Source organism: Phaseolus vulgaris, chromosome 1, assembly GCF_000499845.2.
Source record: "Phaseolus vulgaris cultivar G19833 chromosome 1, P. vulgaris v2.0, whole genome shotgun sequence".
Lineage (NCBI taxonomy): Eukaryota > Viridiplantae > Streptophyta > Magnoliopsida > Fabales > Fabaceae > Phaseolus > Phaseolus vulgaris.
The window spans coordinates 18,660,075-18,680,121 of NC_023759.2; the positions used below are offsets into that span (position 1 = coordinate 18,660,075).

The following is a 20,047-nucleotide window of genomic DNA, read 5'->3' on the forward strand; positions in this document are numbered from 1 at the left end:
GAGGAGACATATACCCTCATAATACGCGAAGGACTTAATGGAAAAGCTCCAAAGACTCCAACATAGGAACATGTCATAAAGGAGTATAAACAATAGATGGAATTGTCATGATGAGAGTAGGATTAGGGAAGAAGAGAGAACACCAATATGTTGAACAATAGATTGGGTTCAAAAGGAATAGGTGAATTAAATTTTCAAAGATTTTCAAAGTTTTTTCAAAATTTAAAACACTTTATCAAATTTTCTTTGAATTAATCAGTCCAATAAATGATCCTTGAACAATGTCTTTAAGATGTTATATCAAAGTTTTTATATTGAAATAAAAAAAAACAATATATTCAAGATAACAGATATGTAAATAGTATAAGGAAGTAGGAAAAACACACAAAAATTTATACTAGTTCACTTTACAAAGAAAGTTACATTCAATTTCTCTATTACATTTAGTAAGCTTATCCACTAAATTCAAGTTTGTACATGTTACTTTACAAGAAAAACAAGAAAAGCAACACAAACACTTGATCTTGAACCCTACAAAATCACCAACCCTAAATGAAACCCCTTCACAAGCAAACCTTGATCACATTGATAAAGAAAACTAGAAAACTATCAAATTACATTTTAAAGATTGGAACAAAATCACCTAGATACAACAATTGTGATACTAGCCACACTATGAGAAAAAACAAGGTGATTTGCATTATGTAGTAAAGTTGAACAATGCTTGAATTTTTTTTAGAAGAGATTTTTTTAGACCTATTTATAAAGTATTTTCTACTATGAGAGTTTCACAACGCTGAAAACTTTTGTTATTTTCTTATTCATCAAGGTTCATATATTTAACCAATGAAATCAATTTAGAAAACAAAATCTAGTATAATCAACCAGCTGGAAACTATTTTTAATTGATTGATCTAGAGTGTAGGATAGTTCATTTAACTATTTTAATTTGTTGAAATGTAAATTAATCAATTAAAATCACTTAAATACACTTTTTTAGTAATTTCAATTTATGAATTCATGTTTCAATCGATTGAAATAGACCAAGTAAGCTTTTTTATGAAGGTTTCGGGAATTTCAATCAGTTGAAACATTTAAGCACAAGTTTTCACACATCTATGAGCATTTCAACTGTTTAAAAAATATGATTTTAAGTAGTTGAAATTTCATAACCTTCATTGAAAAGAAATCAAAACCATTTTAAACTAATTTAAAAACATGTACTCTCAAGATCAAGTTTTTAATTTAGTTACACACCTTCTATGATAAGAATAACATAAATTACTTATTCTTCATCAAACACTCACTACAAAAAAAAATGTATATTGTGGCGGTTATATTCGTATATTGTGGCGGTTATAACCGCCACAATATACGCTTGTGGCGGTTTCCCAAACCGCCATAGAACTGGCCGCCACAAAGTTTAATGTGACGGTTTTACACTACCCGCCGCAACACCCGCCACTTTAAACATAGTGTAAGTAGTGGCGGTTTTTATATGTAAGTTGTGTCAGTTATAACTGTCGCAATTTACATTCATTGAAGAAGATTTTGGTGTCATAATATACGTAAGTAGTGTTAGTTATAACTGTCGCAATTTACATTCATTGAAGAAGATTCTGGTGTCATAATATACGTAAGTAGTGTCAGTTATAAGTGTCGCAATTTACATTCATTGAAGAAGATTCTGGCGCCATAATATACATAAATAGTGACGTTTTTAACTAACGTAATTTTAATTCTGAATAAATAAAATTTAACCACCACTTTTTTATAATCTGTTTTATACAATTATAAAATTTAACCACCACTTTTTCATAATAAAATAAAATAATGTATAAAGTTATAATCATCCATTCTTTTCATTGAAAATATAAACACATAATAATGTCCAAAAATTTATATGTAATTGAAAATTAAAACACATAAAAAGTTCATACATCCCTAATCAGTTTTGCTTCCAGCACTTGATCCTATTACTTGATTAGGTGAATGAGCACCACTTCCATAATCTGATGCCTGAAATAAATAATTTTAAGTTAATGAACGTGTATGTTTATAATTATAAAATAAAAGACACCAATAAATATTTAAATATATTAATACCTCATTGGTGGATGCATGTTACACTTGATTCTTCACCATGCAAATACCAAGTTTTGTAGTTCTGAGGGAAAGCTGTACATGTTAAGTGTTCTTGAACTACATCCATTGTTTGCCACTTTTTGAAACCACACTTTGCACATGGACACTTAATTACATGACCATTAGTATGTTGAAATGCAATATCCAAAAACACATTCAACCCATTTGCATACTCAATGGTGTTTCGTGGTTTACAAATCCACGATTTATCAATTGGCATGACTACACCAAAACAGAAAAATAAAACATTACTTATCTAGTAATGTGTACATATATTATATATTAAACTGAAGTAAAAAAAGTTAACTAAAACAAACTTACTTGGAGTGATGGTTGTGAAGTTGTGAAGCTGCTAGAAGATTGTGAAGCTGGAAAATGTCCATTAGACACATCAAAGATAGACGTTATCATTAGATTACTTCAGCAATTAAAGCAGAAAAAAAATAACAGAAAAGAAATTTGAAATAACAGAAAAAAAATCAGTTGGTCAATCTTCCTCTTACATGTCAGTTTTATGATGTCATGATCTTAATAAAATAATAGAACACAACCTGGTTTTAGTTACATTCATTAATTATTAAAAGCATAAGATAATTATATTTAGAAGCATATATGGATTTTTAGGCATTGTCAGCACCCTGGTCTGCTTTTCATGACAGCTACACAGATTATACAAATAAGAAGTAAGGAGCAGAGGGCTACAGCAGGGTTATACACCACAAAGAGTGTTGTGTTTAAGATGTAGCTTTCAAACTTATAGGAACCTTAAAAACACCACTCTGCCCCACCCCACAATACCGAAAAATATGTATTTGCCTATTTATACCTCTGCTGCACTCAATTATACTTAATTAATTGTCATAAAATGGAATTAAATTTTAGGTGACCAATTCGTATTCGGTCACATAGTTATAGGGTTCGATCACATGTGTCTATGCCTCTCTGTCACATAGTAACAACATTCAAGAAACTTATAAAATTATTACAAATATCCCTTCACACTGTATTTTTGTTTCACCTTACAGAAGAAATCCAAATAATACTTGTTGGTATCTCTTTCCCCCAGAAAGGATATAAAAATAAGCTAAAGTAATTTTAATTATAATTCAATTAAGTTAGGTAAAGTTATCAAATTCAGTAATTTTAATTATAAAAAATTTATCCCTTCCAAATAAAATTTAACGTTCTTTAGTATCGACAACATGTTAAGAATACTTACGATATACAAATAAGTAATATTAATATGATAAAACATAAAAACAATTGTAAAAGTATTAGATGTTATGAATTAGGTTAACTAAAAAATTTAATACAACTCACTCAATCTAAAATAAAATAATAACCTACATGCATAAACAACATATAATAAACTATATGAATTGTATTAAGCAATATTCAAAATACATTAATTTATAAAATCTTATATAATTGGTGAGTAATTTCTCTTTGAACGTACCCTTTTGGGTGCTGCCTCAAGAGCAATTCTTGTCCTTGTTATGACTCCTAATTATCCTAATTAAGATCACCAACCCCAAATTCAGCCAGGTGCCTAGAAGTGTTGGAATTTTCTACTCGGAATGTGAGACCAAAGGTACCTGTATAAGTACCCAAAACAGTCAAGAATGTTGGTTTTCCAAAGAAGTCCTGATTCACAAAATGATTCAGATTAGTGCAAAAGTACAATAATCGCCTTACAACTATCCAGTAGCATTCTCTATAGGCAAAGACACGATAGAAGTGTTTTTGTTATAACCACAAAAACACTAATAGGAAAAGACACGATAGAAGTGTAGGCACTCTTACTGTTCCTTGTTTAGTTTACAACACATTCCTCAAAATATCTTCGTCTACGTTAAATCCCAAACAACATGCTGCAGAAAATATTTCTCAAGCTATGGAGTATTTGCAGAGAATACCAACAGAGAATTATACCTTGGAATTTTAAGTTGCTCTATTTGATCACTTGCTTCAATTGCTCTCCCCTGCCTCTGTGATAACTTGCTTCAATTGCTCTTTAGCTACCTAGTAAAAAGATGCGGATACACAAATAGAACCACATAACAAATCCTAAACATCAAACAAAGCATGAAACATTCAAAAAAAATCTACGAAGCAAGCACATCCAAAAAATCAATGAAGCCGATGGTCGGCATTGATAAGAGAACGCGCGAGTATTTAATTACCTTCAAATCGGGCCTCTTCACATCGGAGGCATAATTTGAACTTCTGAAGGCGATAGGGTTGGTCACTGACAGCTGATTGTGTTGAATCCTTGCAAGGAGGTGGCGATAGCGGACGCGAGAGTAGGGTTTCGTGACAATAAACGTGTGGAGGCAGAGAGCGCTAGGGTTCGTGTGGAGGTAGAGAACGCTAGGGTTTGTGAGGAGACAGAGAGCGCTAGGGTTTGTGTGGATGTAGAGAGTGCTAGGGTTCTCCACAGAGCGACGAGAATCTTCGTGTGGAGGCAGAGGGACGAGAGTGTTCCTGTGGAGGCCAAGGGACGAGAGTGTTCCTGTGGAGGCAGAGGGACGAGAGTGAAGAGCGTTAGGTTTTCGCAACTGAAATTCAAAAAAAAAAATTCTTAAGTTTTCAAAAAAAAATTCAATTTTCAATTTTTAAAATTCAATTCAATTAGTTTTCGTGAAAGTAAGTTTTTAAAAAAAAGGAATAAAGTAAGTTTTAAAAAAAATCTATTTTCAAGTGAAAGCAAGTTTTCAATTCTGAAGGAAAGTTGTGACAGTTAAAAATGACATAATTTAAAAGATAATTGTGACGGTTAATGAAATGACGTATTATACTGAAATTTGTGGCGGTTATTAATAACCGTCATATTAAAACTGCCACTTTTTACACAATTTTTTGTAGTGACTTTGTATTTTCATCAAACTCTTTCAAAAGATTGGAAACATCAAATCAAATCTTCAAGTTTAAAAATAATCCCCTATTTGATGGTGATAACCACTTTGGTGCCTTCGGAGGAAGCTCAAAACCTGAAACGAAAACTATAACACCTTTCCCCCCTTTTGCATTATCAAAAAATAGTTGGTGAAGATAAGGAATGAGTGTATTAAAATAGTCATTGATAGTAGAAAATTTTGTTAATGACAAAAAATGTTCATTGATAGTTCACAATACATAACATCAAACAATACATAAAAAACAAAACAAAGTAGTAGTGATAAAAGAAATATAATTAGAGAAGCATTACAAACAACCACACAATAAAATGAAAGTGAAATCCTATATTAAGAACAATGAACGAATAAATCATTTTTCTTAATCCTCTTCTTCATCTTCATATCTATAAGACATTTGCATCTCAACAAACTACTCATATAACTCTTCAACACTGTTGTCATGTTGATTAAACCTCTTTACACAATATATTTGATGCATCTCCTAGTTAGATGAGATACCATCTAATCTTTGTATAACCATACATTCTAATTGAAAAATTGGAGCCTCTATCCTTATGTGGGACATATGGTATAACATCTTCTTAAATTACCACATTTGTTGATGGATTAGTAAATGCACTAGGTTCTCAATATTTGTGTAGAACATGGAAGCTTTGATGATCCAAATTTGTGTTGAAGGGTTGATGCTTTGTTGTTTTGGTCGGGGCTTAGTTTTAGGGTGTTTAGAATTCTTGTAAAGATCATTCTTAGTCCTATGCACAAGCTAGATCAAACTGTTTTAAAAGAAAAAATATATTTTTTAACCGGTTGAAATCACGATATAATCGGTTGTTTTACACTTAGCTTATTTGAAGGTTTTCAAAACTATTTTTGACTTAGTTGACTAACTGTCATAAGTGAGATTGAAAAGAAGTTTTAACCACTACACCAGACAAATTCTTTTGTCATATTATGATTTTTATTATACTTATTATTATTATTATTAATATTAATATTATTCATAATAATACTATGATTAATATTATTAATATCATTTATATTATTCAAATTATTATGTGTATTCATATCTTTTAAATATCAAATATTATTAAGTAAAAATAAGATAGAAACATTTTTTCTCATCATGTATGAGTTTCAACCTACTATTTTAATAATTAAGTTGCAGTAAAAATTATATTAAAAAATATAAATTTATAACACAAGAAACATAACCAATTTTGATTTGTTGTTACTAACATAAAACTAAAAAAGAGAAATATAATAATGAAAAGAAAAAAGAAGAAAAATAAGATGAGAAACTCCGTAACAAACCTTAAGAAAATATTTATTTTCTAATTCCTTTCATCCTCTTCGCAAGAATATCATATTCAAAACGCATTCATACTCTCCGTAGATGCTCACATCAATAATGATGTCAAGATAACTCTGTACCTTAAAACAATTACGTCATCATTTTTGTGAATCACTAATTTTGATTTGTTGTTACTAACATAAAACTAAAAACAAAGAAATATAATAATGAAAAAAAATAATAAGATAAGAAACTCTGTAACAAACCTTAAGAAAATATTTATTTTTCAATCCCTTTCCTCTTCTCCAAAAGAATGTTCAGAATGCATTCATCCTCCTCATCGATGCCCACATCAACAATGATGTCAAGTTAACTTTGTACCTTAAAGAAATTATGTCATCATTCTTGTGAATCACTAATTTTGATTTGTTGTTACTAACATAAAACTAAAAAAAAGAAATATAATAATGAAAAGAAAAAAAAAATAAGATGAGAAACTTCATAACAAACCTTAAAAGAAAATATTTATTTTCTAACCCTTTTCCTCTCTCCGCAAGAATGTCATATTCATAATGCATTAATTCATCCTCCCCGTCGATGCCCACATCAACAATGGTGTCAAGATAACTATGTACCTATGCCATCTTAATGCTCTGTATTCTGCCTTCGGTGTACGAAAATGAAAATCAGAGTAAAAAAAAATAAAAATGATAAAAATGAGTAACATTATCAATTAAACAACCAAGAAAAGAAAACTCATTTATAGAGACTAACGTGGGATGCGTGCTCTTCTTCTTAATCTTATCTTGAAGAATGAATATTTTTATCTAATGGAAGTGATGAACAGAAGAGATAAAGTGAGAAAGAGGGAGGAAAGAAAAACGATAATAAAAATTCCAAATATAAATTCAAATTGAAAAGAAATTGTGAGTGAAAACTGAAGAAATAAAGATATATTTCCAAAAACTAAATTCAAAACTGTTTTACGTTCAAAAACTCCATTCTGATAACTGTTTTAATATTTACAAAATTAAAAAATAACTAAAAATAAAATTAACTTTTTTATATATATCAAAAACAGTTATGGAGGTATAGATATATATCAAAAACAGTTATGGGGGGAATCCCCATTATATATAGGTATAGATTATAAACATTATTAATATTATAAATATTATTAATTTTAATAGTATTATTAAATATTGTTAATATTATTAAGTATTATTAATATTAATAAAAATTATAATGTCAATATTATCATTAATATCAATATTATTATCATTACAATTATTAAAATTATTGTATGTAATACTTTATATACGAATACAATCCGTATGTAATTATCCCCGCTTCATACGCTTCATGCAGCACCTAATTTTATTTTTAGTTTTTTAATGAGCTGCAACACATATTTTTAGTTTGTTCATTGTTTTTAATTCCCGTCAAGAATTATACGAATCCAAATCCGTATGTAAAAATTCGTATGAAACGTGCACTTTACATATGGATTTGGATCCGTATGTAAAAATTGGTATGTAACACTTACTTTACATACGGATATGGATCTGTATGTAAAAATTCGTATGTAATGCTCACTTTACATACAAATTTGGATCTGTATGTAAAAATCGATATGTAACACTTACTTTACATACGGATCTAGATTCGTATATAAAAATCCGTTGTAATGCTTACTTTACATACGAACTTGGATATGTATGTAATGCTCATTTTACATACGAATCTAGATCCTATGTAATGTTCACTTTACATACGGATCTGGATCCGTATGTAAAAATCTGTATGTAATGCTCACTTTACATACGGATTTGGATCCGTATGTAACACTCACTTTACATACGGATCTAGATTCGTATGTAAAAATCTGTATGTAAATAGCAAATTTCTTGTAGTGCACTTGGTTAAGTTCGTGTCCAGTGGGAATCTTTTTTAGGTTTCTTACCATATTTTGCTTAAAACAAAAAACCATAAACAAAGTGTAATCCATAAAAATGTGCAATTCTAAAATCAACTTACATCAATATTAGTATATAATACCTTCATCCAATCAAGATAAATTTACCATTTAACTCAAGGAACTTTTGCACACCTTGATAGTCCAACATATTCTTAATTTCATCAAACCTTTCATTTGTAAGCCATTTGAAGTTGAATATTTTAGGAACATTTACCAATTTCCTACTATTGTGCTCGAGGAATTGAATTTTTTCAATTCTTCATCTCCATCAAACCAAATATATATATAACTATCTATAGGAGAAGGTGGGTTTGGTTGAGAGGTTTTTCCAAGAGGCCTTCCTCTAGAATCAACACTTTTGGTATGTTTTTTTGGGGTTACTAGAATAAGCCATGATTTTTGGATAAATGGAGAAAAAAAAGTTTACACACAAACAAATGATAAGAACCAACATATGTTCTTCCTCTTGCCCACCTAATGCGACTATTGGGATTATAGGTTTCTTGTACCACTAATTGGTGACTCCCTGATTTCATAGTACCAACTTAGAAAACAAATTGCCTCTAGCATTCTAATCTTTGGGTACATGTAATAGTTAAAACGAGAGGATTATTCAATGAGTCCCTTAAGGATAACCTTTGTGCTAGAATATATGGCTTGAAACAAGAGGGGTGAATTGTTTTCGTAAGATTTTCGTAAATATTGGTGTTAGATTGAAAACTTTGAACCAATTGATCAATCTGTTCAACTGGTTGTTATAAAAAGCTTACCAGGTATATAACCAAAAATTAAACCTATTGATTCGAGAAATCAATTGATTGTTTGACTCGCAAAAAACTAAAAAAAAATAGTTTATATCACAAATATCAGAGTAGGGAAGAGAGAGATCACACAAGAAAATTATACCGGTGCAGATGCAGTCCGTGGTGGACAGCGAGATCTTTGGTGCGGTAGTTAGGTGGAAAGGAGGTCCAAGAGGTGCTGGAGGCGTGCAGATGTCCTAACAGCACGTGGAGGTGTTGGCGGCGTGCGAAGGTGTTGCCGACGTGAAAGGTTGTTGACGTGAAGGGTAGTAGAGAAGCAACGAGGTGGCTCGAGTGAGACAACACGATGTCTACAATGATGATGAGGGGGGAGGGGAGGGGGGGGGGAGAGATCAGTGGTGCGAAGGAGAGGAGTGGAGCAGAGTGTCATGGAAGAAATGAGGCAACGGAGTGAATGGAGCGTTGTATGGAGAAGAAGAAGTGAGGGAAGGTGATACTTTAACACCCATGCCATGCAGTAAAACAAATTCACTTCACACCCCCAACAAATTATTATTTTAACCATATTTATTTAATTTTTAATTTAAAATATTATAATAATTATTATAATTATTTATCAAATGTATATTGTTTACTATTTGAATTTCAAAAGAAACTTTTTCATAAAATAAATGAGTTGAGGTGATATTTAAACATCGAGATTTTCCTAGCTAATTAATTAGTTTTGGGTTAATTAATTCTCCTATTATGTTCAATTAATTAGTTTTGGGTTAAATTCTCCTATTATGTTTCAGTCTTTTGAGTTCTTTGGTATTTAATTCCTAACCAATAATATAAAAAAAAAAATTATTTGTATATTTAAAGTATACATATGAACCCTAAAATGAAACAATAATTAATTTTCAAGGCCAATATGTATTCTTGTGAAGCAAAAGAACGGTGGATCAGCCACCATATCATCAGCAAATCACCACTTACAAGTAAAGTATCCTTATATTGAAATATACCGATCATCACTTATTACACCATTCGTATATATATAGTTAAACATATGTTGATGACCATATGAAGAGAAGAGATGGATCAGACTGAATTCAAGAACATGTAAAAGAGGGTCTCGAATTTTTGCATTTCCTTGGGAGGAAGAGCCACTATAATGTTTATCCCATCATCACCACCACCACCAAAGGGAGGAAACAACAGAATAATATCCTTCCGATGATGCACCACAGGGCAACAATACTTTGGCTTCCCCCACGGATACTCCACCTCTTCAAACCCTAATCTCCACCACGTAGACACCAAAACATCCCCACGTGGAAACCCATCATGCACCTCTCCACGGTCTATAATAGACCTCGCATACTCATCACTCATTCTCTCTGCCCCCTCCTTCACCATCTCCACCAACCTTGAGAACTCGCCCTTCTCCAACTCCTCGCACGTCGCCGCCGCATACGCCGTTAGCACCGCGTTACCAGCGAAGCCTTTCGGCAACGGAGGGATCAGTTTCGAACGTATGTCCACGGCGAAGAGTATGGTGGATGATCTATTAGGGTCATAGGGTGCTGATAGGGCCTTGCACCTCCATACATGGGCGGTGATAACGTTAAAGCCAGTGGCACGGGCATTGGTGCTTCCCTTTGCTTTCTCCTTCAGGCTCAGGATGTCTTCTGAGGTTAGTTTCAAAACCCTAAAGTCGAGTTCTTCATTGGAAGCATCAAAGACGGTGGACTCAATACCTGTGGGTAGGTAATCGAGCTGGATTAACTCGGGGTGCGGGAAGGTGACACGTGGCGGGGATCGTGCGGCCAAGAGGTGCCTGTCGTTGCAGGGTATGACTGCGAAGGGCTTATTAGCAGCCAGTGCGGCAAGGTTGTCCAAGAAGGTTTTGAAGCTAAGTCCGTCAAAGGCCATGTGGCTGGTTGAGAAGCCCATTGCAAAGCCACCACACTCGAAGGATGTCAGCTGTAAAGTTAAGGCAATATAATCTATTTATTATTTATTGTTTTAACGTTGTACTCATGCATCAAATTTAATGTTTAATGGTGATGTGATTATGATAATGTGATGCTTTACGCTTTATTTTTATTTTTTTTTATCGGCAATAAATAATAAATAAAATAAAATAGAACCACTTTAGGGATGGTTCAACCCTTATACATAAAACGCTAAACCAATTCCAGCTATCTTCTTCTAAAAACCAACCCAACACTTCTACCCCTTACTAAACCAAGCAAAAACCTCAAGAAACTAACCTCGTACACTCCAAAGGAGCCAAACACCAATCAGAATAAGAGAACGAAACTAACCGGGAATTTGTTGAGACCTAAGACCAAGCCTTGACCTGTGCCAATGCAAAGACCTCTTTCTCGTCTGCCACTCCATTATTAAAAATTATACGATTCCTGTGACTCCAAATCTCACTAATCACCCCTACCCAGATCGTGTTCCAAACAACCAGGCCCGTCTCCGAAGGTAAGCTCAATCTAAATTGATCAAAATTGCTCCTTGGATCAATATGAGTCACAAACAGGATTCCTAGCCACTTAAAACATAAACACCAAACTCGCCAAGCAAACGAACAACCAAAGAACAAATGGCTACTCGACTCCTCCTCCTTCCCGCACAACACACACCTCAAGCTTTCTAAAAGAACCCCTCTTCTACTAAGATTGACCCTGGTAGCAAGCTTGTTTTCCAACACCCTCCAAGCCAAAACCATTGCAGAAGGAATTGCCTTACTCCTCCACAACTTTCTAAGCTCCTGCGAGGAAACCGCCTCATTATCCTTCCTGAAAAGGTTGTAAGCTGAGCTAACCGTATATGACTGAGAACCCCCACCCTTCCAAACCCAACTATCAGTCTCTTCAAGAACAACCGCAACCCCAAGCAGGAGCTGACTCAATCGATCCGCCGCCGGCTTCTCCCATTCGAAAAAAGGCCTTCTCCAAACAAGTCCCCAAACCCATCTCCCATTAGACCAAGTCCCAAGTTCCGACAGTTTTGCATTTTTGTTAGAGCTAACTGAGAAAAGTCGTGGAAAAACATTCTTCAACGCCTCACCCATCAACCAACTATCCTTCCAGAAACAAATGTCCGTCCCATTCCCAACCTTCCACTCAAAACTATCTTCGAAACATCTCCCCCACCCCTTCGAATACCAAACTTCCTTAAAATCCTTCCACCAAAGAGAACAACTTTTACCATTACTTGCCTCTCCCAGATCTCTCCACCCACCGTACTTAGAAAAAATGATGTCCTTCCAAAGACCTACCTCAACCGAGCCCAACCTCCATATCCACTTTCCCAATAGAGCCAAATTAAACAATCTCAGATCTATTATTCCAAGCCCCCCAAACTCACGAGGTTTACAAACCAGGTTCCAGGAAGCCCAAGCGATCTTCCTCCCTTCTGCACCCCAGCCCCAAAGAAAATCCCTTTGTAACTTGATCAACTTCCTTGCCACCCCAGCAGGCAATCTGAACAAAGACATAAAAAATAACGGAATAAAAGAAAGCACAGACCTAATCAGACAAATCCTCCCAGCCATCGACAAACTTCTTCCCTTCCACCTGCTTAATCTAGCCTGCACTTTCTCAATCACCCCGTTCCAAAACGCACCGCGCTTGTGACTCCCTCCGACTGGCAGACCCAAGTAAATGAACGGAGGAACCATCGTATCGCAACAAAGAATCGCTGCAAATCTCCGATGTGTGACCTGATCCATCCCCGTCCCTCCAATCCTACTCTTCGCAAAATTAACCCTTAACCCAGAAGATAGCTCGAAACACTGCAGGATCGCCCTGATGTTGAAGACACTTTTGGTATTTGCTTCACAAAAGAACAAAGTGTCATCCGCATACTGTAACATATTTACCTTTACTTTATTCTTCCCAACCTCCAAACTATCAATCAACTTTTTTTCCTCTGCTACCCTTGTCACCCCAGCTAACCCCTCCGCCACAATAAGGAAGAGAAAAGGGGCAAGCGGGTCACCTTGACGAAGACCCTTTCTAGGAAAGAGCTCCCTAGTTGGGCTTCCGTTTACAAGGACTGACACCGAAGCTGACTCCAAGCATCCCTTAATCCAACGAATCCACCGAGCACAGAAACCCAACCTCCTTAGCATATAATATAAAAATTCCCATTTCATCGAATCGTATGCCTTCTCGTAGTCGACTTTAAAGAAGATACATTGTTTTCTCTTTCTCTTGTAATCCTCAAGAACCTCATTTGCAATAAGCACACTATCCAACAAACCTCTTCCTTCTATAAAAGCCGACTGTCTAATGTCAATGATTTTTCCAATCACCTTTTTCAGGCGCAAGGAGAGCGCCTTTGAGATGATCTTATACAGGCAACCTACTAATGAGATAGGTCTGAACTCCCCCAGCTGTTGAGGATTTTCAACTTTTGGAATCAAACAAAGAAACGATGCGTTTGATCCTCTTGGCCAACATCCAAAATCAGCAAAATCCTTTACTGCGTTCATCACATCCTTCTTCAAGATATCCCAACAAGATTTTATAAAACCAAAGTTAAACCCGTCGGGACCAGAACTTTTTGAACTATCGCACCCCCAAATCACATCTCTTACCTCTTCTTCCGAGAAAACGCTGACTAACATAGCGTTATCAGCTTCCGATATGGTATTGAACATGACATTATCCAAAGTGACCTGACAAACATCGTTCCGGGCAAACCTTTCTTCGAAGTACTTACTAACCTTATCCTTTACCTCCTCCTTATCATCACACCATTTATTATTGTCAAAAAAACCATGTAACTGGTTCCTTGCCCTCCTCCACTTAACCGCGGAATGAAAGAACTTTGTATTGTGATCCCCCTACTTTATCCAATTCTGCCTTGCTTTCTGGAATAAGATCGCCTCCTGTTTGGATTTGGACTCAGATAGTTGAGCAAAGAGAGACTTTCTTTCTTCCCTTTCTGACTCCATCAACCCGTCTTCGTCGTCACGAGAATCTAACTCGTCTAACCTTTTTTGGATTTCCTTACTAGCCTGATCCACATCTCCGAATACTTCCCTATTCCACACCTTGAGGTCTGCTTTTAACTTTTTCAGCTTCTCTTTAAACACAAAAATTCCCCCTCCTGTCACCTTGTAAGCAGACCAGCTCGAACTCACAAACTCCTTAAACCTACTATCCTTCAGCCAAACATTCAAAAACCTAAACGGCTTCGGACCCCAATCCACTGAAACTTCCTTCAGAATAACAACGCAATGGTCCGAGATTGATCTATTGAAGACAAATTGTTGGCTGTTTGGCCACAACTCCAACCACTCCTTGGATACCAGCACCCTGTCAATCCTGCTTTTCACCAAACCATTGGGTTTGAACCAAGTAAACTTCCTGCCCACCAGCGGAATATCAACCAACTCAGAGCTTTCAATGAAATCATTAAACCCCTTTATTTCTCTAGAGTAATCAGAGCACGACACCAAACTCTTCCTTTCCTCCTGCCTTCTTATACAATTAAAGTCTCCAATGATGCACCAAGCCTTCAATAGCTGACCCTGTCTGATACCACTGATCTCATTCCACATCTCCTTCTTTTCCCGAAAAGATCCTGAACAATAAATGTTCACAATGGTGACGTGGGTTCCAAAACCCCTCTTCCAAACCCCTTCTAACACTGAAAAGTTCCTACCATTCTTGAAACTGGACAGCTGAAAAACCTTATTGCTCCACATCGTAATCACCCCACCTGCGCTATTAACTGCTTTGTTTTCCACCCAATCCACTTCGTTGGTTCCCCAAATAAGATACACATTTTCTCTACTAAAATCCGAACACTTTGTCTCTTGTAAACATACCATGTCCACCTGCTCCCTACTAATCATATCCCTGACATAATTCTTTTTTACCGCCCCGCCTATCCCTCTGATATTCAGACTAAGAATCTTCATTAACAAACTTGCTCCTCTCTTTCCACATTCTCCTCGTAGTCACCCCGCCTTGGTTAGATAACGAATAAATACCATCTAAAACTATCTCTTCTCGATCAGCGAGCGAAAACCCAGCTTCTTTCCCTACTCCCCAGACACTTGCAACCAAATTCTTATCTGTCTTCACCCAAAAAATCCTGTTACAATTCTCAATTGCACTATCAGAAGTGAATAGCGAATTCGACGAGCTGCCTGTTTGGTGAACCAAAAACACTTGATCCACTGAGGACTGTCTTCCCACGACTTCTCCATCCAAACCCGACACCCTGCCCTCCATATCACCGTTGTTGCCCCCACCTTCCACTTCGTCTTCCAAACCCGCCCCTAAAACCTCTGATTGTCCTCCTGGAGAGGAGGCGCACCCACCGTCTCTCGGCTTTGACGTCTCTGATCTCCTTGCCTCCTCTGCATCATCTGGCTTTTCAGGGTCAGCCGAGCCACTATCAGTCAAACCTTGGACTACTGGAGACTTTGGGATGTCCATTACGACTAACGAACTCCCGACAACTCCATCTCTAATCACACTGGTCCCAGACTGTTCCAAATCGTGCAAAGAAGGTCTTATCCCTATCGAGTCAGCGACCGAGTCAGCGACCTTACTCACCAAACTCGTCTGTCTTGAAACAGTCCCAACTTCAACTTCTTCTTCTTCGTGACAGCCATTCTGGGCGCTCAAAATAATGTTGCACGGCTTCATAAGTGCACTTTGACACTTTAAATCCCCCACCACTCCTTTCACACTTAAAACTCCATTTTCCACGCACCTAATCATAGGGGAACACACCTTTAAAGAAGCGGGCCCACCATCATTAACTTCCTGCACTCCTACTTCTAGAAAAGGCTCTTGAGGTGGCGCTTGAAAAGACGCTCCTGCCCTCACAGAACCACTCAACGTGCACCTACTCACTCCTACACCACCATTACTCCTTGCCTTTTTATCTGCTGACTTGGACTCCTTGGAACTAGCCACCTCCACGTAGGAATCCACTTTCTCTTTCTTTGAAAAGCTAAGAGAACCGTGCCCACCCACTAAAGCCACTATCTCTCTCAAGGAATTACCGTGCACATTCAATGGCCCTCTTAAATGATCTTGAACCCTTCCCTCACGCCCCTTACCAAGACAACCCGGGCCCACCTTGCCCTGCACCGTCTCTTCCATCACCATTCCTCCTTCCCCGACGGCGTCCACACCTCCATCTCCGGCCATCCCAAGCTCCGACCCCACTGAATCACACAAACTAGCCGCTACGCTTCCGTCATCAGAGCTAGCTTTGGTGTCTACCTCTGAAGCTCCGCCATTCCACTTGCCAAGACTCCGCTCCGGGACGCACAACTCTTCAACAAAGGCGACCTTACACAACCTGCCATTGATACACAACTCCTTCTCCATATTGACGGCTGATCTGCCCGTTGTTTTAACTCTAAACCGAGCAAACTCCACTGTTTCTCTTCTCTCAGTTGCTTCATCAACCTCCATCACCTCTCCCACCACGGCCCCTATTTTGGAAAAGCTGTGATTGCACCAGAGCTGTAACGGGATTCCACTGCATCGTATCCATGCAAAACGTTCTTTTAGTTTGAAAGAACCATCCCAGGGGGTAACCGCCGAGAACACTTCGTCGAACCATGACCTGTTGTCTGCTATGATCTTCTGCAGACTCCCTCCAACATCGCATGAAAGCAGAACGAACCTACCACCAAGATATCTTACTTTGACTTGGCTGAAACCTCCCAGCACAAAGCTCTCCTGAATCACTTGCATGCTTGGAAGCTCTTTCAGATTACCAACGTAGCTTCCTTCTAACCAATCATCATGTTCTACCTCCACTGTAACCTGAAAATCGACTTCACCCCCCAAAGAGCTACCCGCATTCTCGCCTGTTCCGAGCTTGCCTGCCCCCCCTGAGACAACTTGAGCGAACGAAACCTGCTCCGTTTGCTTCCCCTTCCCTAAACTGGACCCTTCATTCCTTTGCTTCCTTGGTCCATCCTTCCTCTGATATTTGGGAAGGTTCACCTGCATCTTCCAAGTGCCAATCCAGATTGCACTCAACTCTCTTTCCAGAGAAAGAACATCCTTCACACCCTGGAACCTTACGAAACCAAATTTCATGTTCCTTGCATTGAGCTTTCTTGAAACAAAGACATCCATAACCCTTCCCCACCTTTGAAAAACCTTCCAAAGATCTCTCTCCATGAAATGTTCGGGGAAGTTAGTAAAGAAAAACGAAGTGTCCGCCATTGACGAGAGATAACAAAACCGTAAGAGCCTTTACGTATCCGACCACCATGTTCCTCCGATTGCTCAGGATTTGGTCAACCCATCCACCCTAAAGGTTCCGGCTCTTCAACATACTTTACGCTTTACTTTTTCTTGTGCAATTATAGTTTATGTAATTTAATCTTTAATTTTTATTCATATACCTAAATAACAAGTATGGTTGAACATAATATAATTAATCTCTTCTCTTAATTACTTTTTAATTGTGAAATTTTTAAAATTTATTTATTTATTTACTGTGCTTAAAATTCAAAATATATGTAGTTACATGTAAAAATAAAAAAAATATTCCATAAGTAGTTTATTATGATAAATATTACTATATTTCTTATTTTATATAAAAAAAAATTAAAAGACATAAAAATGATAGAGAGAGTAGTTTATTTCTCAACTTCTTGATAAAAGGGTTCAGAAAAATCAGTGAAGAATGTTCGCTTACATGATTTTGGATAGCTAGAGAAATAATGAAAAATATTACAAAATATTATTAAAAATATTTCATGTGAGATTCATAGTACTAGTGACATCAATTCTCAAAATTATTCCTTTTTTAAAAGTATTTAGTTCCTCAAGCTTAAGAATGGATGTTAATACGACTTTTATATGCGTAAAATCAATCCTAAGAGTGTAAATTGTTTATACTTTGTGTAAGTGGTTATATATTTATCAAAATAAATATGATTTGATATTTCCCTCTGTTAACAATTCCAGAAAAAAACAAACAGAGAAGGAAGCAATTGTAATTTATTGCTATACATTTCTACTATTAAATTTGTTTTTCTCTGGTTGATTATAAACTGGTGGAAATTGTTAATAATATAACTTTTACTAAATTATAGGCAGCTAGTATGAGTTAATGATAATTAAGTAGAACGCATAAGAAGTGTATTTATTCAAATGATGTTGCATTTTGGGCAGCCCAGGCAAGATAAAGTGCAGCTGATGCAACATATTGAACAACCAGATGCAATAAATTGGAGTTACCAAACGCAGATTTGCAAAAATGGAAGCATTTTACCTGTAGTGTGCATAGTGGAAGATCGGTTGGTTTAAGGAAATCCTCAGTCTTGTGAACCAAATGTGCAAAAGCTGGATTGGGATAAGCGAGATCTCCAATCTCAGTTAACATGTGGTGAGTGGAAGCCACCACAAACACAGCACCCTTTGCGTTGCAATCTATCTCTAATCGTTTTGTTTCGGGGTTCAGACTCAATCTTCCGGCTAAGAAGTCATAGCACACAAGAGCATCCTCTAGGGCCTTCTTCAACTTCTGAGCCACCTTTTGGGGTGAAAAATCTTTGTTTGCTGAGAAGAAGTGAACCGTGTCCACGTCAAAGTTCACTACCTTGTCGATGTTTGATAGGAACAAGGTCTTCTTCTCCGTTTCTTTGGATGGGAAAATCGTTGAAGTTTCGTGGATGGTCACCTTCAGATCTTGAACAAGTGATGGAGATTCTATGCAAGAGGTTCCCATGTTTGACAAACTCAACTAAAGTGTGTAATGTTATGTTATACACTGCGTGTGTTATGCTTTTTGGCCTTCACCTATATATATACACTGGATATCATCTTTGCGGAAGCATGCAACATGCACACCATGCACCATGTACCATAACGTGCTTTTATGAGCTTTAAATTCACCGGAGGTTCAGATTGTCACACGATGTCACGCAGAAATTAAGGCACAAAATCAATGGATTCAGTAGCTTGTTTGGAATTTGTTGGTACGTACAAAGGCAAAAAGTAGAAGCAGAAAAGGTGGGTAAGTTTAAAAGAAACTAGAATAGAATAAAAATTAAAGTTACTAAATTGAAAAGAATTAAAACAAAATAATTCTTTTAAAAAAAATTATTATTATTATTCATTTTATTATTAATAGACTATTCTTCTTCTTCTTATTATTATTATTATTATTATATTATTAAGCAGTACATTGCCAAAACATAAAATTTTGAAGACAGTCTCATCATAATATTACGAGAAGAGTTTTTATTCGAAAATCATTATTATATTATGGTCTATTTAAAATCAATGTCCATTCTTTTTCTATGTAGTGAAACATAATTAGTTATGAATCTGAACCATCTTTTAATATTTGTTTACACTTTTAAATAGACCATGTCTAAGATTTTGGCCATGTCTAATTTTAAATAGACCATCATGTCCTTAACAGGGGTTGGGAGATGATAGGAGCTACTGATAAACTCTCCTGGCCTTAAACAGGGGTTGTATTTTTTATTTTTTATTTTTCTTCTGTTGGTGTATATTTGTTTGGTTAGGTACTCTGGTAATGGCTACAGGTCTGAAGACTTCATATCAGATTGGAGTTTCGGGTGTCCTATTCAAAGTATGAGAAGTTAAGCAGGTTTCCTAGCCGTATTCACTGTGTTTTGGATGAGCAGCTGCGTGGTTGGTGTGCAGTAGCTACAGGGGATTGTTAAGTGTCGAGCCTGCTGTGGAGAACGGGTGCTACTCAACACCGTCAGCTTAGCGTATCTTTTACTGGCGTGGAAAGTCTGGTGGTTTTGTAGAGTGCTGATATGATGGTGTGCTATGGAGGTTTTCGTGGAATTTTTTAGGGGTTAAGTTTGTTTTCTGTCTTAGGTAGTGGGTAAGGATCTTTTGTGATGTTTTTATCCGTTGGGGTAAATGGGTAAACCTTAAGTGTTTAGGTTGGCTCTTTTATGTCCAGCAGAACC

The 20,047-nt window shown here is 36.3% G+C and overlaps 1 protein-coding gene and 1 long non-coding RNA gene across 2 annotated transcripts; both read right to left on the reverse strand.

The window, feature by feature from the left end:
- Positions 1–1,838: 1,838 nt before the first annotated feature.
- LOC137815463 (uncharacterized) lies at positions 1,839–4,674 on the reverse strand. Its single transcript, XR_011081755.1, has 5 exons — positions 4,329–4,674; positions 4,078–4,167; positions 3,602–3,740; positions 2,107–2,513; positions 1,839–2,019 (listed from the first exon to the last, which is right to left on the reverse strand). It is a non-coding gene; the product is annotated as an uncharacterized lncRNA (long non-coding RNA).
- A 5,358-nt stretch (positions 4,675–10,032) lies between these two features.
- On the reverse strand, positions 10,033–18,974 carry LOC137815464 (acyltransferase GLAUCE-like). Its single transcript, XM_068618584.1, has 2 exons — positions 18,367–18,974; positions 10,033–11,064 (listed from the first exon to the last, which is right to left on the reverse strand). Exons 1-2 carry the CDS (start codon positions 18,820–18,822, stop codon positions 10,180–10,182), a joined length of 1,341 nt encoding a protein of 446 aa, XP_068474685.1. The 5' UTR covers positions 18,823–18,974; the 3' UTR covers positions 10,033–10,179.
- Positions 18,975–20,047: the final 1,073 nt, after the last annotated feature.